General features: G+C 39.8%; 1 protein-coding gene across 4 annotated transcripts in view; it reads right to left on the bottom strand.

Moving 5' to 3' along the window:
• The window catches only part of LOC128605536 (E3 ubiquitin-protein ligase MARCHF8), an 87,314-nt gene that overhangs the window by 25,147 nt on the left and 35,727 nt on the right, over positions 1–26,440 (bottom strand). Inside the window, exon 1 of one of the 4 annotated variants that reach the window (XM_053621080.1) lies at positions 12,687–13,971. The exons of 1 other annotated variant lie outside the window; for it this stretch is intronic. In XM_053621080.1, coding sequence (XP_053477055.1) covers positions 12,687–12,743 — 57 coding nt within the window. In that variant the 5' untranslated portion in view covers positions 12,744–13,971. Of the gene's footprint in view, positions 1–6,305; positions 8,752–10,640; positions 11,515–12,686; positions 13,972–26,440 lie in introns of those variants that run through there. 2 more of the 4 variants (XM_053621079.1, XM_053621081.1) reach the window with 2 other exon arrangements.

The following is a 26,440-nucleotide window of genomic DNA, read 5'->3' as shown; positions in this document are numbered from 1 at the left end:
TGGACACAAGGAGAAGAATCCGAGATCAGAATCGAACCTTGGACCCTGGAGATGAGAGGTGGCAATGTTACAGGCACCTGCTACACCACCAAACCACCCTAGTTGGCCTTCAGAGTAGCTGATAGTGGGTCAAAAGGAGAACTTTAAGAAGATTCTGCATAAGATCTTCCTGCTAGGCTTGGATGCCTTGGGCGGCTGTGGCTCAGGTGGTAGAGCGGGTTGTCCACTAATTGTAGGGTTGGCGGTTCAATTCTCGGCCCCTTTGACTCCACATGCCGAAGTTTCCTTGGGCAAGACACTGAACCAGAAGTTGCTCCTGATGGCAAGCTAGTGCATGGCGAGGGGAAAACGTAGAAGCTCTTAATAACCCGAGTTTGTACCATTGGTGTGTTGTGTGACGCAGTGGATGAGCAGTGTAAAGCTGTAAAGCAGTGTAGAACTGCTAAGGTTAAAAAAGCGCTATATATCCTTTGGTCATCTCGGATTCGGAGTCCAATGTTAGGTTTGCATTCAACATGTCTCTAAAGAGACAGTCCTTTCACAAGATCATTTATGATGTTAAAATGTAAACAGCGTGTACAGCATTCAGTGTCATTCAAAACATCATTGCCAAACGGTGAAGGCTGATAGCAACGGCAGGCAGACAATGATGAATAGGACTACTGCTTTAAGGGTGTCATGAGTGCACTGCCGAAACAGTGAGGCAGCAAATGCACGTGCAGTCCTCGAGACTAATGAGCGAGGGATAATTAGAGAACAGCAGAGGAGAGGAGAGCAGGGGAGTGATGAGAGCACTGTACACCATACAAACACTCCTCCTGCACAAATGAAAGCACCTCCATGTACAGTATGTTACAACACCACACAAATGGGTGAAAGATGAAAGGTGGAGGTGTAACATACAAAATGTTGGGTTGGTAGGTACAATGTCCAATGTGGCACAAATCTTGGACCTGCTAAATCTTGCTGAAAAACAGCATTAGTGATGTTACACCCACATGCTCAGAGATTAGGACTAAGAAGCATTTTCTCCAACACGCATGCAGATGAGCCAGTTTTGGGTCACTGCATCCTGCACCCAGTCGTACATGCTTGTTTACAGATTCAGACAGTTGAGCTGCACTGCCACTGGAGACGCTCTTTCAGATGAGTTAGTGCTTTAAATGTGTATCATATTTTGCTTGAGGCAACTTGCCGGAATTTCAAAACCGGACCAAACCAGAGGTCAAAATAGCATTTATAATATTCACTTGGATAGCAGTAAAATCTCCACTGAACATACTAGTTAATTCAAGGATACATGAGATGGGACAATAAAAGATAGGTCTGAAACAGCCAATCCTGTTTCAAAGTGCAGCTCTCCCTCCTCCAAGTTTCTCTCTCCCCCTTTTTCTGTGGGGCTTCTTAAGGAAGGGAGTCAAGCTCTTGTGTGGCTGACTGACAGCTGGGTTTGTTACCAGTGCACTGAATTAGTGGCGATTGTCGAGAGAAGGTCTGCACGACCTCAGCCTGCTGTTCCCCTGTCCTGCTGTCTCATCCTTTATCCATCTCTCTCTCTTGCTCTCTTGTCCATTTCTGTTTTTTTGTTAACTGCCAGCAAATTCTACAGACAGCACTGACTTAAGTGTTCTCTAATAATAATAATAATAATAATAATAAGAATAATAATAATAATAATGTCCTTCCTCAAAACGAACAACAGAAAAAAATTCACATAATTGTCTAGTGTCGCTGTGATAGACAGGCGAGATAGAGAGCATGCCATCCCTCCCACCCAGAGAGCACAGCCAATTTTGCTCTCTTGGCTCCCAGCCATAGATGGCTATAGCATTGTCGGGCATTTGAAAACCTCATCCTTTCATCATCTAAAGGCCAAGGGAAACAGCAGTGATTTTCCCCCCATCACTGATGGCACATGAACATTATCTGTATAACATTTTTTGTATTGGCACTGTTCAGATCCTGCGTTGTTATGAAGACAGTAAGACAAGATGGAAAAACACTATGCGAGAGAAAAGTGATCAGATGCTGTCTCGCATTATTGGCTTTGGAAATACTAAGCATACGGTACGTCGTATCAAATCTCTGACGTTCCAGATATGTTTTTAATTTTTCCATACCACTTATCCTATACAGGGTCACAGGGATCCTGGAGGCTATCCCAGGGGACTTGGGGTGCAAGGCGGGGACACCCTGGATGGGGTGAAAACCCATCGCAGGGCACAATCGAACACACACTCACGCTCTCCAGATGCCAATCAGCCTACAGCGCAGGTCTTTGGACTGGGGGAGGAAACTGGAGTACCCAGAGGAAACCCCCGAAGCACAGGGACAACATGCAAGCTCCACTCACGCAGGGCGGAGGTGGGAATCGAACCCTCAACCCTGGAGGTGAGAGGCAAATGTGCTAACTACTAAACAATCAAACCCATAAGAAGATTATGATGACATTTAAATGATCTGATAATTGCAATACTTTTCAAACAAATGCAGTCACTAGTTAAATATTAAGGGTTTCCCTAAACCACTAATGTCTATAATATAATACTAGCAGGTCAGACTGCAGCGGTGTTTGTTGTTTAGTGTAACACTGGTTTAAAAACTCTCAAAAGATTGGCAGCTTTGATCTAGGGGACGGCAACTGTAGTCTTTCAGTGCTAAATCCTACACTACACACATACAGTGTCCATGAGGCACCTGTCACATCCAAGCAGCAGGAGTCTTTGACAACTATCCACACTCAAAACTGTTTCACAGCTCTGCAGGTAGCGTGTAGGAGGTTTATAAGTCAGCTGTGCCTAGAGCTTATAATCCTGATAATAGAATCATTTTTTCTTTCAATGGGAGATGATTCTCTCAACACCATTACTGTGTCTAGTCATCAGAACACTCCAAACACTGGAATGATTCCAAAACTATCAACTACATTTCAAGCAATATTTGGCATGCAAACGTCCCCCTCTCATCTTAAGCAAGTATTTTTAAGGTACAGTCTGAGACTGTGACAAAGATGCACCAGCCCTCCAATGTACTCTGTATTAATGCTGCTTTCACACATTTTAAAAGCATTCTTTTTTTACATCAGACTGGGTTGATGAAGCAGCACACAGATATCTAGAGAAGGTCCGACTACTGACGACTTCTCTAATTAACCCTAATATGGTGTTTTGGGGTCAATATGACCCCCATTTGAACTTTCCTTATCTGCACATGCACATCATACCAGCCCTGTCTACCAGTCAATTAAATTAAATGAATCTGATTTATTCCTGTAATCAGTCTAATAGAGTGTTTCAGTGTCAAATCTAATTACAATAACAGATTAATCAAAGCCTAAGCAAACACATGATCATACAGTAGATCTGGCAACCTGACACACTAATACTGTATATAACTATATGTTGGGTATTTTTCATAGAACTTTTCATTAAAACACTTAGTTCTTGGTGTAGAAGCTGACCAGTTGTTCGTTATTTGTCCAATTATCTCTAAAGACATAGCTCAAGAGAGAAGAAAAGCCCTCTCCTTCAGTGCATTTCCAGTTAGTAAGATCCTGCCTCAGATGCATCTACAGTACAACATACTTTTCTAATCCTAAAGCAAACTATTGTTGCAGACACCTACACAAATGTCAGGAACTATTCGAGTACACTTCCTTCTTTATTATGATTTCGAATGTGAATGTATGTAATACGATCAGTGAGCACTGTGGGAAAAGTTTGAGCAAAAAGAGAACCCATGGTCATTGTGGGAAGATACAGACGGGTACTGAAATGTATGACTGTTTCACAGGAAACCTGCCTGTGTTTTCCTTTCCCGTTCAACAGCCAAACCTGACATTTCCTCCGTTTTCAAGAGAACAAGCCCTGGATCATTCATACTTAAAGAGTGATTCATTATCACGTTATTATCATGATTGAAAACACAAACAGTACACAAGAGTTCACAGAGGTTGGTGTGACCAGTATGGCTACTCTTACACAACTAACCACATTCAGGCCCAGAAAAATCACCCTCATTTCAACACCCCAAGGAGATGCTTCTTTACGGGTGTCTTATTCTCACAGACACACAAACCGCTGGTCAGACTTGTGAGAGAACAGGAAGTAGTACTGCGCAGCAGACTCCTTCTGTCCTGCAGGGTGCCTCAGTGAAACCATAATCAACCACCAAGGATCAGACCAGTGTAATCTGAAACTTGTGAGTCTTAGCTGTGGGGAATTCCATTGGACTGTATAAAAGGACAGCATTTAACGTCCATGTGTGTGCATCTGTGTCTGTGTGAGACACATACAGACAGAATACAAATGTATGAGTGTTGAAATAAAGCCTGAATTCATACGATGCTATCCAAGCGATGCGTGTGAATGTCCTAATCGGATACTGCAAATAGTTTCATCCCTAAAAAAAAAATTAACGTGAAGAACCAGTGGTGCAGTTACTTCATTTATAACAAGTTGATCCCAATCTTCTCCTCACTGACTCAGGCCTATGAATCCTAATTAGAGTGTTCACACAGGGAGCTTTGTACTCCTTGTTCAGAGGCAGTCCATTGCCATTTGTAGAGAACAGAGGAAGGAGTTGTACTGTATTTATCTTCCTGTCAATCATTAAAATACTTTGATAAAGATTCAAGGGCACTACATTGGTCATGTCAACGCTGAGACATCAAAATCAATAAATTCACATTTAAAACAGGAAGGTGACTCTTCACGACATTACTATGATGTTTAACCAATCAATAAGCACAGAACCGACTCCAAACCAGACTTTCATTTTGTCAATACATAAAATATGATCATATTATTCAAACAGACGTAAAACTGAGAGGCAGTAGTGCTCACAAAACAGTTGGGTGTCTAATATAGAAAGAAGAAAAAAAAAAAGTCTGACAGGGCTCTGATAAAAAGGATGGACAGTTCAGTGAAGGCCAGCTTGACATGTTCTTCATCCAGCCTTCCTCTTCTCTCCCCAGCACCCTGACTAAACTGCCTACAGTCATGTAACCACTAATCTCAGTCCTCCCCTCCCCCTTCCCCTGGCCACAGGATTTTCACACAAAGCCTCTAAATCAACTTAGCTAATCGCTAAGGATCCAGATAAAAATCAGATCGGCCTGACAATGAGAATCTACGTCTCTATTCCAGAGGAAACATTTAATAGAACTGTGCTGCCGAATTACAGTGAACAGCAGGTTAATGGCTAACGTGAGCTCAGCCTCGCTCTGAGGAGTATTTTATTCTGTTGTATCAGAAAAGCTGTTAATCAGTCATAATGGCAGATAATGATACCGAGTGAAGAAGTAGACTGACTGAGGCTTTACAGCAAACAAACCAGAAGCAACCATGAGTACAGAGGCTGAATCAAATAAATCAATGGGCTTCAGAGTCAGTATCACAAGCTATAAGAGACTTACAGGAGTATCAGAGTGCCATTTCAGTTTAATCCAGGAACAGACAATAATACCTACCGTCATACCATGACCAAACCCAGTGAACTAACTACAGGAAAATAGCTATGCTATACATACTTCAGCATAGCACAAAATCCATCCATCCATCCATCCATCCATCCATCTTCTATACCGCTTATCCTACAGGGTCACGGGGAACCTGAAGCCTATCCCAGGGAGCATCAGGAACAACGCGGGGTACACCCTGGGGTGTCAATCCTTTGCAGGGCACAATCACATACACATTCACACACCCATTCATACACTATGGACACTTTGGAAATCCCAATCAGCCTACCATGCATGTCTTTGGACTGGGGGAGGAAACCGGAGCACCCAGAGGAAACCCCCGCAGCACGGGGAGGACATGAAAACTCCGCACACACACACAGGGCCATGGCGGGAATCGAACCCCCAACCCTGGAGGTGTGAAGCGAACATGCAAACCACCAAACCACCGTGCGCCCCATAGCACAAAATGACTGAAGCAAATAAAAAGAGGAAATGGGACCGCAGATGGGAAGTCATCTGGATACACGCAAGTGTGTTTCAAGCTGTACAGATACACACGGGCAAGCAAGGACAAGAGTGATAATTCTTTATGAAGACTCACGGCAAGGAGAATGAGAAAAGGCACAAACGCACAAGCACCTCATCATCTTCCAGCAGGCCTCACCATAACAACGACAGAGTCAATACTCTCCCAGCACTGAAAGCTGCATCTGCTGTGCATGAGTGTGTTCCCACACAACACGCTCATCTTCAGGAAGACCAACAGTAAAACAAACCACAAACACACAGCACAATCACATGAATGTGGTTTTAAAAAAAATAAAAAATTTGTAGCTTTTACCTGAAGCTTCATTTTCCAACATGAATGCATCGGTGAATCCTTTGTAAGGGAGGCTGGTACCTCCCTCGCTTTCTATCTTTCTCGTAAGCACACACACACACACACACAAAGCCTTGTTGGAAAGGTTACATGTCCCCTGTGTAAATCCAGTGGGGGATGAGGTGTTGCTGAAAGCAGAAGCGGCACAGCAGCAGTGAAGAAACAGGACAAACACAGGCCCTAAACGATGGCACACACAGACACACACACACACCTCCAGCTACAGTAGCAAGCTGCCCTACATTCACCTTTCCCTTGTACACTCAGAGAAACACACGCTCGCTCGGCCACTACTTGTCCGGGCTTGCTCTAAAGCTCTCAAACCCACCCACAAAACCACTTCCTCCAGCTGACTCCAATCAGCAGGGATGATCTGATAAATTATTCATGAAGAGGCTGAGCTGTGCATGTGCTTTGAGCTTCAGCCCCTGTGCTTAGAGCCCGCCTCCCTGCTCACTGTTCGATGGTGAGCTCGGGAAAATAAAGGCCCTCTCTTCCGTCCATCCGCCTGACAGAGTCCTTAATGCTGTTAAAGGCTTCCAGAAAAAGATGGCCGAAGCACAGCTAAAACCGGGCAATCACACGGAGAAAGAAAGGAAGGACACACATAGATAGCTGGAAGGTGAAGTGGGGAAGAAGCAGCGTTTCAAGGAGCACATAAGGCACAATCTAATTTGTTAGAGAAATTACCATGGCTGAAACTAAGCCTACTCTACTCTAGCCTGGATTTATGTTGCATTAATCAAACCATGGGGCTCATCTGCTTCACAAAGAGCACACACACGCACACAACACTTTCCACGGCAGCTCAGCCCCTTTCACAGCACGACGCATTCAACTAGAATTTATTCTGACAATCATATAGCCTTCAGACAGCAAATGAGATAGAACAGTCTGTAAAACATACACACAGAGCAGTAGCAGGTTGCAGCTGTGATGGTGTTTACACTATCGAGCACAATGTTAAATAAGACACTGCTTCATTTGCCATGTTAGAAAAAAAAGAAAGATGCACTACATTTTTAGTTATGGTTTTGTTTATTTGATTCATTTTAATAGCATATATGACATTATACCGTCAGAAACCATGTCTGATCCATATTACTAAAACCAGACTGACAATAAATAAAAAAACAACAGCTGATCTTAAGTCTTAGCTATAGATACGTATCAAATGTAGCTTTTTCCATTTCAGTCACGGATCATATCTCAGTACCAGTAGCTCATATAACACACACCGCTGAAATCTCTCTCGCTCTCCCTCCTTCTCCCTCTCTCTCCCGCACACACACTTGTTTAATACTATTAACATAGCTATATCAAACTAATGCTGGTATATGTTCCAGTCATATTCAGTGATCTGATACCACAGAAAAAAGTACCTCAATAAGCACATCAACATTAATGCATTAACTACATCAAAACACCTACGCAGGTGACTAGAGCTTTTTGTGAAAGCTATAGCTAGCCGCCTATGCAGCTCACCAAGTAAGGCTAAGGTTATAATGAGACTACTCCTACACTCATATACAAGGTAGCTTTTTCAGGCCAGTCAAATATTTCTTCAGTTTAGAGACAGATCCATGCGGGGAGTTTTTTTGGTAACAAAAAAACAGAAACTATTTAATGCACCTTAAACATGTGAGACCTGTAAAATCAAACTCCTCATATTAACGGTTAGCTTTAAGGCTACGAACACATTAATCCAGTTAGATCTGAAATCTGAAATCCCCTTTTAAAAACTCTGTCTGTGTACACTGACGCTTTCCCACAAATTGCTCGTCCACTGAAACGGCTGAAAACGCTTACAAGAAGGTTTGGCTTGCGTCATTTCAGTCAGGCGTTTATTTAACCGAAGGTTACATCTGACAGTGACATTAATCCATCCGTCCATCCATCTTCTACCGTTTACTCCTTCATCAGGGTCGCAGGGGAACCTGGAGCCAATCCCAGGGAGCATCGGGCATAAGGCGGGGTACACCCTGGACAGGCTGTCAGTCCATCGCAGGGCACAATCACATACACACTCACACACGCATTCATACACTACGGACACTTTAGACACGCCAATCTTTGGACTGGGGGAGGAAACCGGAGTACCCGGAGCAGCACGGGGAGTACATGCAAACTCCGCACACACAGGGCCCCGGCAGGGATCGAACCCCGGACCCTGGAGGTGTGAGGCGAACGTGCTAACCACTAAGCCACAGTGACAGTAATCTTTAACAGTAATCTTTAAATTATTTTCATTGAATCATTTCTATTGTAAAAACACTACTAATGTAACAGGACTCCACAACTATATGGTAAAGTTTGGAAATAATCACTGAAACAAAACAACTGGCAGAATGTCTTATCGTTGTAGACTGACTGCAGAGACACACTTTTCAAAACTTCCTGTTTACACACTTCCTCAAAAAGAGACCTAACCCAAACAGAGAGTCCGTCTGTGTGTGTGTATATATATATATATATATATATATATATATATATATATATATATATATATATATATATATATATATATACATACATATACATACATACACACATATAAAATCGATATATATATATATATATATATATATATATATATATATATATCTATATCTATATCTCTCTCTCTCTCTATATCTATATATATATATATATATCTATATATATATATATATATATATATATATATATATATATATATATATTTGTGTCTGTGTGTGTGCGAGAGAGAGACAGAGCAGCAGCAGGCAAAAGTGCCTTTGCTAGTATGTTGCTATTCAAGAAAGCAGCATGGTGCCCTGGTGTCACAATGCCCTGGACCCTGGTAGGTGGACTGGTTAGTCTAAATTGCCGTGATAGCTGTGAATGTGTGTCAATGTGTATGTGCATGGTGCCCTACAATACACTTCGCATAGCATCAGGGGTGTATTCCTGTGTTCTTTAACCATGACCAGAATAAGGTGGTTACTGTAGAGCGGTTGAGTGGTTCTACAAAAAAAAAAACACAGCCAGGGCATCATTTGGGTACTCTGTGTATTTTATTGCTTTTCTAATAGGATGTGCATAAATGAAAAACCCCGCATTCCCTCTCCCACTGTATTTTCTTTTTGCTGGGGAGAAGCGGAGCTTAGCTGCCTTTTATCTAGCTCTTAATGCAGACCAGCGCTGCCAACTTAGCGACTTTTCAGACCACTTTAACAACTTTTTTTGGCCAAAAAAAAAAAACAAACAAACAAAAAAAAAAAACACACCTAGAGACAAATCTAGAGACTTTTTGGACAAACCTTAGCGACTTTCCAAATGTGGCCAGTACTGTCCTGCAAGCACGAGGTGTTGCTTTCCCACTGTACTCACACTTCTCTCTGCGTCTGCTCTGTTCACTGAGGGGCTGAGAGCCAGAGCAGCACATCCCTGTGATCGCACGGCAGCTGACATAGACATGAATGTAAAAAGACGCAAGCGCAGGTGTCCCACTGATTGATTTAACAAGGTCACGGATAACGAGACGCGCCCTTCCTCCCAATTTGCATCATTCGTATGCGAATGTTTTCATAATGCAAGATGAATGGAATGCAACATGTCTTACATGTAAAATAGTCCACGTTATTACAGCCTAGTTCTCTTGTTCAAAGTAGTTAGTGTTCAGAAAACTTTTTCATCATTCATGTTCCATACCTGTCTGTTATATAGCTTTATACGATCACAGAAATTATTTTTGAAAAATCATAAAAGTTATGAACAGTAATTTAAAAAGTACAAAAAAAAAATCTATCTATCAAAAACATATTATAGATTAGGTAGGTATATTTTATAGATGGATAGATAGATAATCATAGTACCTAGTCTCCTTCAATATGGGGGGGCACATGATAGGGGAGGCTTGGGGGGGCTTTATTTACAAAAGGTTGAGAACCTCTGCTGTAGATGAATGAATGAAGAAAGTTAAGAACAGAGCAGGTTAAGCCACTTAAGTAGCGTATGAACTAAAGCATTCTATGCACATTTCCCTCTTGTTGGCTTGTCCTATTAAAATGTCATTTCCTTTCAATTCTAATTGGCTGCTATTAAAACTCCCTACATGGACCTTGGTCAGTCAACATGACGAACATTACAACCTGTAAGAACTCAGTTCAGGGCTTCACCGGCTACAGACACTAAACTGAACTGAACTGAAGACTGAACTGGAGACACACAGAGAGAGAGAGAGAAAGAGAGAGAGAGAGAGCCTACTGAGAAAACTGATAGGTTCGTTAGCACAAAGAAAGACCAATCAGGACGCGCGCTGTGTCACTCTCTTACCAAGTCTGTCACTCGCTCTCTCGGTTTCTCCAGAGCCCGTCTACCATTAGAAATGACCATTTAACTCTCTCTCTCTCGAGCGCTCGTTCTAAAATAAATAAATAAACAAACTGATAAATAAATAAACATAAGTCCATGCTTTTCTGTGTGGAGAAACACAAAGTATGAAAACAAAGTGTGTCTGCAAACTTTGAGTCATTATGCTTATTTGTAAACAAAACAAAACAAAAAGTATGATTAACTGGTGTTTTGTGACTACTAGAGCCTTAAGCTGTAATATAACAATCCTCATTTAATTAAATCATAGACAAAAGATAAGTGACTGGAGAGAGAATATGATTATTAAATTAAACCATAAATTTAAATATTATTTCAAGTGTTCCCATTGTTATGTTTCATGTTAAAACTATTAAATGTCATTAATTCAACTTTATTAACAAAGAGTGAATTTTATGGATCATATATTATGGACTTATTTGCTGCTGGATGGAATTGGAAGAGTTATTTTCCCATCGAGAATGAGAGAGAGAGAGAAAGGGAGCAAGAGAGAGAGCGAGAAAGAAAAGGACTATAGGTAAGAAAACTGAAGAGGGCTGATGTCTGCTAAAGAAGACATCAGATAAGCCCCGGGGCATGAAATTGCCATGTAATAGTTCTTTTGGGCTCTTATTCAAAATAAAATCATACATACTAATGGGAGCCAGAGGCCCGGTCTCCTCTAGGGAACTCTCTCCATGAGGAGCATGCAGGAGATTGATAACCGGTGGGGCGCATACCAAATCCATCAGCCTCAAATACAATCATATTTCTCCAGCACTCTATTTAATATTTTTCAGCAGTAGGGGCAAAGGGGGAAACGCAAGTACCTGTCTCTAAATACAGTATTTTATATTTCCCCGCATTAATGTTTAATTAATTAATTAATTCCCACTGATCTGCATTTAAGGAATGCTATTCATGGCAGGTGTATAGGCATAACTGTGCTTAAAGAAGCTAGTTAAATCTGGCTGAGTGAAATGGCAGACACAGACACACACAATCACAATCGGTTTGTTCCCATATAAAAGCCAAGCCCTGTCAAACCAGTGGGTGACTTTCTATGAGAAATTAGCTGTGTATTTTAAAATCCTTTGTAGCTGCTAGATGTAATCAAAGTTTGAAGGAAAATTATGAAGACTGCCAGGCTTGTCAGCATGTCTATATTCAGCAGCTTTTCAGTGCAATTACGAGTGAATAAATGCTATTATGTGTCCTAAATCACAACGGTGCACATAAGTAAAGTCTAAAGTTTAATGTTGCTTTTTTCAGTGCCCAAGCTGCAGGATTTTTCCCTGAATAAAGTATTTGAACGGAAATAACGATACTTCCACACATCGAAAGCTGTCCCTGAATTTACCTACAGTCAGTTTTGTATATTATATTTTTCTCTCTCTCTCACACACACACACACACACTAATGTGTGAGATATATATATATATATATATATATATATATATATATATATATATATATATATATATATATATATATATATGAGATGCACTGATGTATCGGCCGATAATCGGTATCCGCTGATAAAGGCTATTTTTCCGATAGTTTAAAAACATCCGATGATCAGGGCCGATTATATTCTGTCAATAAAAGGAGGATGGGAAAACACATCGATTTTGTGCTGTGTGTAAAGATGATGTCTCTTGTGTGGAATGATGACAAAACTGCAGTTTGTAAACTAATCTCTGCACTGCTAAAATTTTAAGGGAAACGGGAGTTCTCCCCCAACCGTTTAAATAACTTAAAATGTGCAATGCCAAAAGATATCATTGCATGAAATCCGAAATAAGATTATTATATAGGAATATGTACATATAATAATTATAAAATTAGCATATTCAGTAAGCATCTTAACAATTCCAAGAATAAATGTTCAAACAAACTAGAATATGACTAACATTATTACATGACAGATATTGTAGAAAAAGTATTAAGATCCTAATAAACTTATTTATGAGGTTATGAGCATATTGTTGTTCATGTTATTCACTTACATTCAGAAGACTGTAAAGAATAAACTGCAGGCTTGCATGTAAACAACAGGAGGCCATGTTGCTATAGTAACTGTTATATAACAGAATCCCAGTACACAGTGCCAGTATAGTTGATAGAGTTCAGTTGACATTAGCATCATATTACATAATGTGTCATGGAAGCAGCTTGATATTTTAGTGACGTTAAGGTCAAAGCAGTAAAACGTATGAAATACTAGCATAGCAATTTCATAGTTTAATGAGGTCTGTAAAATGTAGCCTGTTTCATTTTGGCTAGTGGTTTATGTAAATGATTTACTACCATTTACATAAAGAGGGGAAATATGATTCAATTTACACTATACATTACAAGTGTCTTGCATCAGACAATTCCTTTTTTGTAATTTAAATGTAATATTGACAATTGAACAGGGAGATCATTAGACTTTTTAAAAAACCCAATAATTTACTGCAGCCATATTATGGACACAACCACAACTTACTGCAACATGATTTCCTGATGATTTTTTGGGGTCAAAAATACTTGATTCTGATTGGCTGAAAGGTGTGCATTCAAACCATATAATGCACAGGCAGTTCCAGTCAGTTTAATCACTGTTTTAAATGAATGCAATCTCTCTCTCTAATAACTATTTAGTATAATTCATTCAAATAAATGTAATCTTATCACACTACTTTATCTGGTTTATGATTTAGAGCAGGCAGAAATCTAGATCTAGCAAACCTGGCTGGTTCTTTGCCTCTACATTGTGCATTACAATCATGTAATGCACATCAAGCCGTGGATTATCCCTTACAAAATTTCTCACAGTATGGAAAAAACATGAGTCCAGGGACGACTCGCCTTCCACTAAGCTGTTAGCGAGATTGTTGCTACTGTGTTTGATTAATGATAACATAGTCAAGTAAAGTATTACCTTTTCTAGACATGCAGGCAAATGGTAAGCCAAATAGGACATTTTTATATTTACAAACAACTCATGTAACGGAACAACTTGTTTAAACAAAATACCATTTATTCAAAAAGTTGCTTAAGTAAATCTAATATCATAAATCATACTCAGACTTGACAATGAAACTATGTGCAGACTGATAAGACAGTTATTCACAGACTGTGAATGTCAGAAAGACAAAGGAGAAAATAGAACTTTTTGTTCTGTACTGGGAAACATGAATATGAAAGTGAAATATGAAAGTGCTTTGGATATATTGGCTCTTCTGTCAGAAACACTGTATATAATCAGACATATTCTTTGTGGGGTTTTATAAATATCTTATTTCAAGACAAAAACGTTGAGAGAGGGGGGAAAAAAAAGAGAGGCTGGTGAGGGTACGTCTGTTTATAGCTGCTAAAAGTAAGCAATAACTTGTCTTGTGGATGTTCCAAATTAAATGGAACTTTAAATGGTTAAAAAGCATGACATGCCATTCATTAAAAGTGCACCTATTATGGTTTTTCAAGTATTACCTTTCATGTAGTGTATTATAGAGCGGTCTGTGAATGTAAAAACGTCTACAAAGTTTCAAAAATCAAAGCGCATGACAAACTGAGTTATTGACTCCCAAAAGAAGGAACAGCTGAAACGAGTCGTTAGTAATTCCAGACTTACTTCCTGTACTCACCTACGTAGGTTTGTAACAAACAAAAAAAGCCCCGCCTGAAAGGAGGAGCTTAGAAAGAATCCTTTAGAACGAATCATTTAATGAGTCGTTTGTGACACTGGGGGAAAAAAGGTAATGCTGCAATTTAAATTATGAGCACATTAAAGTGTTTTTGACCTTGGATGCATGTAAATGTATTGTATGAGACCTTTAAAACAAAATTAGGCACGTTTCAAAACCATAATAGGTGCGCTTTAATAAATGAAAAATTGTAAATGATGGCACATCATTGTGTTATAAAAGGAATAAAACACTTCAGGATGTACTATTATACGAAAATAATCCATACAGCATTGCACCACCCTGTCTTGGATTATCTTCCTTTTAAAAGCATGTCCAGTCATGTTTTATTCCATACTTAGTGCAACAGACATGGGCGTAGGAGCCATTATACATGAATCCATTCGGGATCTTTTAGAAACATAATTCAATTTTTTTTAAACTAACTTCCGCTATAATAAGCACAGGGGTCAGACTCGAGTAGCTAGGGCTCGCTGAACCGTTTGCCTGTTGCCAAGCTTGATGAGAGCAAAGTGTCAGTCACTGCAAGGTAACAAGCAAAACCTGGTATATATTTTCAGAGAGGTGGCTACTCTTACACAATGAATGGGGGGGGGGACTTTTGTCCTGAGGTGAGGACGTTTTCGACTCATCATTGAGACGCTCTTGAGCACACTAATGAATAGATGAAAGATTTACCACTTTGTATTTGTGGTAGGATATCGTAGCTATTTCAGCCCATGAAACTGCTGATCGTTTGATGGTTCTGATCGACAATTTTGTTGTCTATAATAATGATAATTATTATTTCGCCTATGAAACGGTCAAATGTACATAAGTTTGCAAGCTAGCTAGCACACCAAAATTACGTGCATGTGCCATTTCTACGTGTCCATAAACGATTTAATGGTCACATTAGCCAAAATGTTCACACAGAGATGAGATCCTACAATATTTGAAGAGGAAGAGGACAGAGGAGGATAAACAGCAGGTCATAGGAGTAGAAAAGACTGAGGAAGATGAGCTTGTAAGTTGTATGGATAGCTACCAATGAGCCAGCTAATTCACGTCACAACATGTTGGATGTTTGTCCTTTATTAAATAAAGTATATTATGCAGTTTATGGTATGTAGTAGATTTTGTTCTAGTTATATTATAATCCGTCACTCTGACTTTATAATCTCCCCTCCCCAGTCTGAGTATTTGTCACTGCAAATACCCTCTTAGAACCACACTAATTAATACATTCTGTTCATTAGAAATGAGCATTTAAATGCTTTATTTAAAAAAAATAATAATTATACAGTGGCAAGAAAAAGTATGTGAACCTTTTGGAATTTCATGGTTTTCTGAATAAATTGGTCATAAAATGTGATCTGATCTTCATCTAAGTCAAGGGTATTGACAAATATAATGTGTCTAAAATAATAACACAAAATAAATTTTGATCCCTCATGTCTTTATTGAACACACTCATTCAACATTCAAAATGGCAGTGGAAAAAGAAAGTGAACTCTTAGAATTAATAACTGGCTGACCCCACCCTTGGCAGCAATAACCTCAACCAGACGCTTCCTGTAGCTGTGGATCAGACCTGCATATCGTTCAGGAGGAATTTTAGCCCATTCTTCCTGGCAGAACTGCTTTAGCTCTGTCATATTCTTTGGATGTCTCATGTGTATGGCTCTCTTCAAGTCATCCCATAGTATCTCTATTGGGTTGAGGTCTGGGCTCTGACTTGGCCACTCCAAAAGGTGGATTTTGTTTTTCTGAAGCCATTCTGTTGTGGACTTGCTCCTGTGTTTTGGTTCATTGTCCTGCTGCATCACCCAACTCCTACACAGTTTCAGCTGACGTACAGACATTCTCACATTATCCTGAAGAATTGTCTGATATACTTGGGATTTCATCTTCCCCCATCTTGGCCTCTGCCCAAGCTGGGCAGGCCCTGATGCAGCTAGGCAGGCCCAAATAATGATGATTCCTCCAACATACTTTACGGTTGGGATGATGTTTTCATGATGATATGCTGTGCCCTTTCTACGCCAGATGTAGTGCTATGTGGTTTTTCCAAATAGTTCAATCTTAGTTTCATCAGTCCACAAAACATTTTGCCAATACTGCTCTGGAGTGTCTATGTGCTCTTTTGCAAACTTCAGGTGTGCAGCAATGTTCTTTTTAGTAAGCAGTGGCTTCCTTCGTGGTGTCCTGCCCTAGATACCCTGCTTGTTCAATGTGTTACATATTGTAGACTCATGAACAGAGATGTTAGCCAGTTCCAATGATGCCTTCAAATCTTTGGTTGTCATTCAGGGTTGTTTCTTTACCCCACTGAGTCTTCACTGTGCTCTTGGTTTCATTTTGACTGGGTGCCCACTTCTTGGTAGAATAGCAACAGTCCCAAAGTGTCTCCATTTGTAGAATGTTTGCCTAAATGTAGACTGGTGAATTTCTAACATCTTTGAAATCACTTTGTAACCCTTGCCAGCTTTATGTAAATCAACAATTCTTGATCGTAGATGCTCTGAAAGCTCTTTTTGGTGAGGCATGGCTCACATATGCGTGTGCTCCTTGTGCAGAGCAAACTCCAAAAGTTTGAGGGGTTTTTATTAGTCAAAGTAGCTGTAGTCCACACCTCCAAACTCATTTTCTTAACGAGACTCCATGTGTGCTAAAACCTGACTCCAATTAGCTTTTTTCAGGTCATTAACTCAAGAGTTCACATACTTTTTGCACAAGCACTATGAGGTTTTTTTGGTTGTTCTCAATAAAGACATGAAAGATCAGAATTTTTTTAGACACATTATATTTGTCAATACCCTTGACTTAGATGAAGATCAGATCACATTTTATGACAAATTTATTCAGAAAAACAATGAAATTCCAAAAGGTTCACATACTTTTTCTTGCCACTGTGTATATATATATATATATATATATATATATATATATATATATATATATATATATATATATATATATATATATATACACACACACACACACACACACACACACACACACACACAGTATCTTACAAAAGTGAGTACACCCCTCACATTTTTGTAAATATTTGATTATATCTTTTAATGTGACAACACTGAAGAAATGACACTTTGCTAAAGTACACTAAAGTAGTGATTGTACAACTTTGTAAATTTGCTGTCCCCTCAAAATTATTCAACACACAGCCATTAATGTCTAAACCGCTGGCAACAAAAGTGAGTACACCCCTAAGTGAAAATGTCCAAATTGGGCCCAAAGTGTCAATATTTTGTGTGGCCACCATTATTTTCCAGCACTGCCTTAACCCTCTTGGGCATGGAGTTCACCAGAGCTTCACAGGTTGCCACTGGAGTCCTCTTCCACTCCTCCATGACGACATCACGGAGCTGGTGGATGTTAGAGACCTTGTGCTCCTCCACCTTCCTTTTGAGGATGACCCACAGATGCTCAATAGGGTTTAGGTCTGGAGACATCACCCCCGCTCCTACACCTCAGGGCAAGGGTTTGCTCCGAGCTGGCCTGTAGCAAAAGATGCTACCAGATGCCGTCTACACTGTGAACCATTACATAATGACAGAAATATAATGATAGCATCACTGGTTTTTAACAAGTTTATGATCGCACACAGCTTTGGGTATAAATATTTTACTACTTACATTTTCTATATTCAACATATTTAAAACTCAAGAGCTGGAAAAGCATAAGATTGCAATTTGCCACTCTTGTTATGATGAAATGAACAGGATTAAAGTGAAAAATGAAGTGTTTACACATCATCCCTTGGAGCCATGATTACACACAGCGCAAATAATTCACCAGTAGTAGAAAAGCAGAAGCGTCTGAAAAGCCACATCTTAAGTATTATTGCTACAAGAATATCTTCTAGGTTGTCAGTGCCTGCACTCCCTCATCTGCCTTACTTCAGGACAGCAATACAATGACTAGTAACGCTGCTATTGAAAGCGGTTTCTTTAAAAAAAAAAAAAAAAAAAAACTGGGCATTTATCTAGCCTAGTTCTGCTGGAAGAAAAACAGCTCCGAAAATAAACATTAACAATAACCCAAACTAGATTTAGTGAAACTGAAAAGACAGAGGACACGGACGAATGGAACGCTATCTGTGCGGTTAATCAGTCTGAGGTTGTAGTCTGGGACGCAGTAGGATGAAAACGCTAATTGACTAATTTCTGAGGACCACTAGGGGGAAAACAGCACTTGAGAGATGTTTTGATTACATGCGACATTGCATGACATTTGAGTTCTGACTTTAACGCAATAGCGCAGATGTGAAAATAGCACCAGAGGAACGGCGCAGCACTGAGCTGTGCGGGAGGTACTGGATCGTGAAGCGTGTCTTCACTGAACACCACCAACTCATTTACTGCTTCTTAAGTCAGGTCATCAGACATGCCATTACCTCAACAAGCAATCAGTCGTTCACAACGAAGACCCGAGCAGCATCTCACGACCACCACGCTGCTCTGTAGCTGTACCTGTACGGTAGATGTAAAACATGTACTATACGGCTGCTGACACCCTCCCTCTTCCAAAAGGTTAATCATGTTCTACACGGGTTTCTGGAAGTCTATCTCCATGACAGTCATCAGCATCCCAGCTCGAGCAGTTGTCACCTCCGCAAACAGGATTACAAACTACAGCTGGGTGATATCTAAAAATAATTAGAACCCTATCCTTTCGTGGGAAGAATAAATAATCGCCAGAGCCAACAAAACCCAACAAAAAACCCAGAAGTCCACAGTCAGAACACGCCATCCCTAGAAAAGCAGACAGCAGAGGAGAAGAAGCAGCCGACAAGAAAGTACATGACTGAAGTATTTTTGCTTCATTATATTCTAGTCAACAAGTTCAAAATGAAACCATTTTTCCATTTGATTTACAATTATTTAGTTCTACATGTTGTAATAACCACATGCCGTATAAATAAATGTTTTCATAATATAGCCTACATCTTGTCTTGTTTTTCTTTTTCATGTGTGATACACTTAGTGCGAAATGTAATTAAGCTGCCTGCTGTATTTGCTAATTTAGGTTTAGTCTGTGAAAACCTCTACATTCATGAGTCAGTATTTTTGGTAAGCAGCTGTTAGTTTTCTTATTTGTAGGGAAATTAAAATGTACACAAGTTAAATATGGCTAATATAAACCTACTTCACAAGCAATTTAATACAACACATGTAGTTGTCTATTGCCAAAATAAGTCATCATCATCAGTAAAGGATTAGTGCTAACTTCACTTCAGACTTCAGGCATCATTTGCCATTAATGCGTTGTGTCACTTCAACTCATTAAAATGAAGTCAAATACTTGCAAAGCCTCTTCACTCAGTTAAGCACACAAATGTGAAAATTGTCATTTTCTCAACCTCTTTAGAGTCAAAATATAGTATTATGTGCCTTGTAAATTCCCCTCACTATTGAGTCTTCATAAAAGGCTCTTACAAGGATATATACACAAAGTAGTGGTGGCTCAATGGGTACTGATCAGAAGGTCAGAGGTTCAAGCCCCAGCACCGCCAAGCCACCACTGTTGGGCCCTTGAGCAAGGCCATCTCAAGGCTGACCATGTGCTCTGACCCTAGCTTCCTCACATGCTGGGATGTGAGAAGAAAAGAAAAGAATTTCACTGTGCTGTAATGTATATGTGATATCTTCTTCTTCATGGATTTGGGAGATAATATGAGGTCTCACAAGGTGACAGCAGGATAGTCACACTTCAGTCATCATGAGTCACAGCACTGCACAGTTTGGCATTCAGACTCATTTACCACACCTTATTCAACTCATGAGCTGAACTGGATGTAAATGGCGCACTTATATAGCGCTTTTATCCAAAGCGCTTTACACTGGTTCTCATTCACCCATTCACACACACACACAAATGGTAGCAGAGCTGCCATGCAAGGCAGCTAACTTGCCATCAGGAGCAACTTGGGCTTCAGTGTCTTGCCCAAGGACACTTCAGTATGTGGAGTCATACGGGCCAACCCTACGATTAGTGGAAACCTGCTCTACCACCTGAGCCACAGCCGGATGAGGAAGAAAAGGGAAAACACAAATCATTATAGGGATGTGGCCTTACAGCACCTGACTGTGACTTTCCTGACCTACAGGAAGATATCTAAGTACTTCATCAATGTGCTGGACAGCACCGTGCTTTTAGCCATTCTCTCACTGGCAAACCATTTGAACAATATTGCACTTTATGCTAGACACAAGTAAACCTACATGAGCTTACATGAGAGTGTTGAATCTCTTGTATTGTGAACTGGATCCCCATTCATTACTATCTATATTTCCTTTTATTTCTAATGCTTGAATTCAAAATCAGAATTCAAACCCAGATTAATTTATGGACAACAGAAATATGGTGCTTTGGCTGAAACCGAAGTTGCATTAATCAATCGCTGCAGTTAGCGGCTGCTCCTTCACCCACATGTAACGATTTCCTGTTGTGGCAATAACTTTAGCATCGCATTTTAAGCATACACCTTACTATTCCCACATTATTATATCCAGTGCCACCAGTAGATGTCAAAACCCACTGAGAATCAAAACTCACCGATTCTTGCTCTCTGTAATGTTTGTTAGTTAAACAGAGAAGTCTTTGTTTAGCTCATATAACTTGATCGACAGCATTCATTTCAGCTGATTAATGCGGTACGGTTTTAAAGTTATGACGTGATTAAACCATGGCCTGATTCAGGATAGATACAGGACAACTGCATGATACAGAAAAATATCTGGAAATGGGCACACACATGAACTTATAATTAACCAGGTTTGTATGTGGTGTGTGTGTGGGTGTATGAGCGAGTGAGAACATTTTTATAAAATCTTCTAAAATCCCTCCTTATAAAGGCATTAAAACATCTCAAATTAAGCAGGCTAAACTTGGCTTAATCTGTCTCTGGCCACATTTAACTCTAGCTCACACTACACTATTTGCACATTTAATGTCTGCTGCTGAGGAAAAGTGAAGCAGCCTAAGCATTAGTGTTGATACAGGCATGCTGCTAATGAGAGCAGGGCAAACACACCTGGACCAGGCACAACTCTCAGACCTGTGTGGCCATCACCAGCACCCATAAATTAGCAGTGTGGTAATGAAAATGTCATTTCTCATTTACTCTGCCTGAAATACATCATTTGCAGCACACCACATAAATTTGCATTTTAAGGCCATTCATTTCAAAGCAGCGAGTGCATCCATTAGCATTTTGAATGTTAAAACCCAAAAAGTTTATAATGTCATTCTAAGGTGGAGGGGGGAGGAACTCCACCCCAATCTCATATCATCTATCTCTCGCTCTTTTATTATAATATTGCATATTTTATTTATATATATATATATATATATATATATATATATATATATATATATATATATATATATAGATAGATAGATAGACACACACACACACACACACACACACACACACACACACACACACATCATGACAAGTAGTTCTATATGAAATTTATGTGTGATATTGTCAATCAGAAATGTATTGCATATATGAATAATTCTGTATAATTTAACATAGTTAAGGAGGATACTACACAATATTAGCATTAGTTAGTGCATTTAGCATGTTTTCATTAGAATTAAACTTAAAATCAAAGTTCAATTTCACAGCACAAGTTCCCTATGTAAACTCTAGACCAGGAGTGTCCAATCTTATCCGGAAAGGGCCGGTATGGGTGCAGGTTTTTATTCCACCCAAGCAGGAGCCAAACCTGATTCTGATTCACACCTGTTTAATCAGTTGCTCTTGGCTTTCAATCAAATCAGGTGTGGCTTCTGCTTGGTTGGAATGAAAACATGCACCCACACCAGCCCTTTCCGGATAAGACTGGACACCCCTGGTCTAGATGATTGTAGGATATGAAGCAAGTCTGGGTTTGACGTAGGAGTTATAAATGAGGATTTAGAAGCTGCTGTGCATAGCTCCAGTGGCAGTCCCTATCTCCCCAGGCTGTAACTATGATAGCTTACTTACTCTAAAGGGCAGACGCTGGAATATATGACTTTTTAGTGACACAGCCTAGATGTGCCGATTTTTAAGAGCGTATGTGGACACCAGGAGTTTGCAGTGTGCTGTTATATGTTATGCACAACAGGGTAAATCAGCCATGACCGTCCTGCTGATTACTGGCTGCTAACAAGATTTCTTTTTTTACTTCAAGGACCGAGTGCAACAATCAATGTTCATTTAATTGTATTTTCAAAAACAACAACCAGCCCTAGCAGGAATTAACACTTTTCCATTTTTGTGAGTTACAACTACAGCAAGCCCAGTGTCGCATCATTATTAGAGCTCTGACACACCGAGCTGACGTCAAAGAACTGGTGCCAAAACAAAACTGACTGAGGATTACCTCCCACTCCCTCGTGTCTTAAGCTTGCATTTGAAGGCACTCCAAAGACAAACAACTGACATGCACATATGTTCTGCATCAGAGTAAAAGAAAATAACTCACCATGCCAAGAGGTAGAAATAGTATTAGTAGTAATTAGCAAAATAAGAAAACCCAGTAGCATGGATAAAAGGTGTAGTGCAGTGGGTAGGGCTTCCAGCTAACTACAGCAAATAATTAGAGGATGAGAAATAATCAGAAGTTAGATGTGTACTATCTCTCTCTTTATTTATACAGTACTTTTAACAATAGACATTGTCACAAAACAGCTTTACAGAAATATATCAATTCAGGATATAAATTTAAAATTTATAAATGTATCCCTAATAATAATAATCCCCAGACTTCCATATGATGCCATTTTGTTTCTTAAGGCAACAGTCCAATATTTGACAGTATCACTGAATCTGCTGCGATACGACACAATACAACTTGATTCTGTAGCTTCAGAGTGATGTCTGACCAACTTTGTTAAAAACCTGGGGAAGGCCTAGTGTTAATCTGCGAATGATGATAACATAGAGAAGGACTATTTTAAGGATCTGAGTTACAGACAAACCACCTTGCTAGACTTGCTAATGCATCAGCTTCAAAATATGTCCTGTTGTCTGTCCTTTCTTGACAATATTTTTTTACTTGGTTATAATCTAATTATAATCAATAATAACCTATTCTGTTCAAATCGTTCTACCTCTAGTGTGTCATTTGCTTGTTCTGCTCGCTTTGGATTTTCTTCCCCTGCACAGATTTGCTACGCTGAATGACCAATCACAGAGCTCTCTCACCCGCCCGTATCCAACACTGATTCATCATGTATAATCGCTGCTGACAAGAGCTCAGTAGATTCAGAGACACCGCAAACAACTACAGATGACAGCAGCAACCACTGCTCATCAGTGTACTGCACCCCCACACTACATGCTTTCTTAAATGCTTAGCTGAACATTTTTCATTTTGTCTGGTCAGCCGTTTGGGTCGACGTAAATTAGCTGCAACAAAACTACTAATGAAAAGGCTTTGTCTGTCATAACTTCTGAATGTTAAATTGTTACAAACTTCTGAGTTGGCAAAAACTGATGAACTGTTGAAAATATCAGAAAGTGAACAGCCATTTTAAAAGGCATTCCTAAGCAATTAAACGTTTATGCAGGCTGATAAATTCATTTCAATACAGCTTTGTCAGAACAAAGCACACACACACACAAAAAACCAACAACAAATTAAATCAGATTGTTATGAGTTTTGTCAGTTTCATTTATCGTGTGACATTGTAAGCATAACAAATCAGCAATGAATAGTGATTCTAAAGGATATTCACTAAAGGATACACCTGGAACCATTGGTACTGTACCTGCAGCCAATAGAAAAAAAGCACACAGTTCTGGTTTTTGTTGTATAAAGTTCCAGTACTTTGTGCGGTGAAGTACCTACTCGGAGAAAGTACCATTCTTTTGCATACAGACAGCCGGCAATATTTTTTCAGCATCAACAATATTCTAGTGAAAAGATAGATGATTGCACTTGTGAGAAGAGTTTTCTGTTCAACAGGTCAACCTCTTTTGATGGCTGAATGCTTAATGCGAAACACATGCGAGATAAACTGCACCTCTGAGAACAATGCAGTTAGTGTGCATGTTTGGTCGGCAAGTGATTCACCACTTCACTTCATATGAGCTGAGGAATGAGTGTGTCTGATTACAGCTCAAAGAAGCCATCTGGGATGCTGTTTTTTCCCCTTTTGTTTTGATGAGGTAAACTGAATAGCTCATCCACACTCCGTGAATAATAATCATATGAATTTCTAGCGTTTTTCCTTCCAGCATTTCACCTCCGAGCTCAGAATCTCAACAGGAGGTTCAAAGGACCCCCACCAACTGTTCTCTCTGACTCAGGCACACATCAATTTTTCCTCAATAATGACGGTTTGATTCCCGGCTGCCATTTTCAAACAGCTGTCCTGGTTCGTCTGGTTTGGTTGGCACTGCTGTCTCTGAGGCACGTGATTCATGCCAGACATAGAAGGATGACTGTCAGGGACAGGGACAGGGACGGCAAGAATATCCTCTAGCAGTTTATAGCACTTTCATGAGAAAGTAAAAGACATGACACATTCATCTTGGTCTGTCTTCTACTTAATAATCCTATTTACATGCACAGTAGTTACTTCAGCAACTCAAGACACTATACAGTGATACAGTGTATTGGACATTACTGCAACTGAGGAGAGAATAAAATTAAGTAGGAACCCTATGACTTGCACAGGTAGTACCTTGCCTGTTAAAACCATACAGGTGGGATATTAACATAATTTTCATCCCAGGAGTCCTCCATCGCTGACCTATGTGTTTTTAAGGCCTGCTCACCCACCTGCCCATCCACCTATCCATCCATCCATCCATCCGTCCATCTTCTGTGGGGAGCCTGGAGCCATCCTGTACTCTGGGTACAAGATGGGGGACACCCTAGACAGGGTGCCAACCCATCTCAGGGCACAATCGCACACACACCCATTCACACTCTTCAGACAATTTAGAGATGCCAATCAGCCTACAGTTCATGTCATGGACTGGGGGAGGAAACTGGAGTGCCCTAAGGAACTTTTAGCGTTCATAACACAACAAATTAAAAGGACTGCATTTCAACTAATTCAACTCATCTACTGTCTGAGACTATCTCAGAGGAACAGTTAATGTTAATGTTGTAACTTCCAAATGTAACTTCCATAGTTCCATTTCACTGTTTCTCTCTACATTACTGTTGTACCTCTTTTTACTTTTCCTTCCTTTCCTTTTTAACACCGTACCAGCTTCTATGGCTATATTCATGGCGAGAGCTAGTTTAGATAATCAAGAGTAAAACTACAAAAGGTGCTTAAGATTCATTTCCCCCAAAAAAACCTTAAAACTAAGAGTGGATTTATTTGGTTTAAAACCTTTTCAAAAGTGTCAACAGAATAATACAGGTTCCTCAAGTGTATAGAAGCGTTACAGTCCAGTAAGACATGTTTAATGGATGGCGGGTTTCTCTTCATTTGTAGTAGTAGACAGTCACAGGCAGTAATCTGATATTAACCCGATTAAAACAATACTCTGATTAAGAAACTATTATGTAAACAGCCATTATTGATGACCTTAATCCGGCTAAAGTCATACTCGAAGTAAATATAAATTGAATTAAGACATGTGAAGTATTCCTATTTTAGTCACATTATGGAAGTGTATTATAGACATGTACACACCTTAATCACACTATTAATATCGTGTTGGAGTTTTCACCACATTTTGTGACAGGACACGTACACACACAGCAGAGCTCAACCGTTTGACAACAAACAAGAGAGCACAGCTGCATCCGAAACCGCGTACTTACCTACTATATAGTAGGAAGTGAAATATACCTATTTCAGCTACTATATAGACGGCAAGTACGCGGTTTGGGTCGCAGCCCACGGCTTCAAGCAGTCGTCTATTTGCACGTACAGCATGACAAATAATTAACTGCACTTGAAGATTTCGTAAAATGAAAAATGAAACAGTTGGTCTTCGTTATGGTACCGTATACAGTTTTGGGTGTTTCATTTTTAATTAATTAAGCCAGAGAGAGATCAGATCAGATCTGGAGGAGAAGCAGCGCTGTATCACGTCTCCA

This window comes from Ictalurus furcatus, chromosome 3 (assembly GCF_023375685.1).
Source record: "Ictalurus furcatus strain D&B chromosome 3, Billie_1.0, whole genome shotgun sequence".
NCBI classification, from domain to species: domain Eukaryota; kingdom Metazoa; phylum Chordata; class Actinopteri; order Siluriformes; family Ictaluridae; genus Ictalurus; species Ictalurus furcatus.
This window is presented reverse-complemented; position numbering and strand designations above follow the sequence as displayed.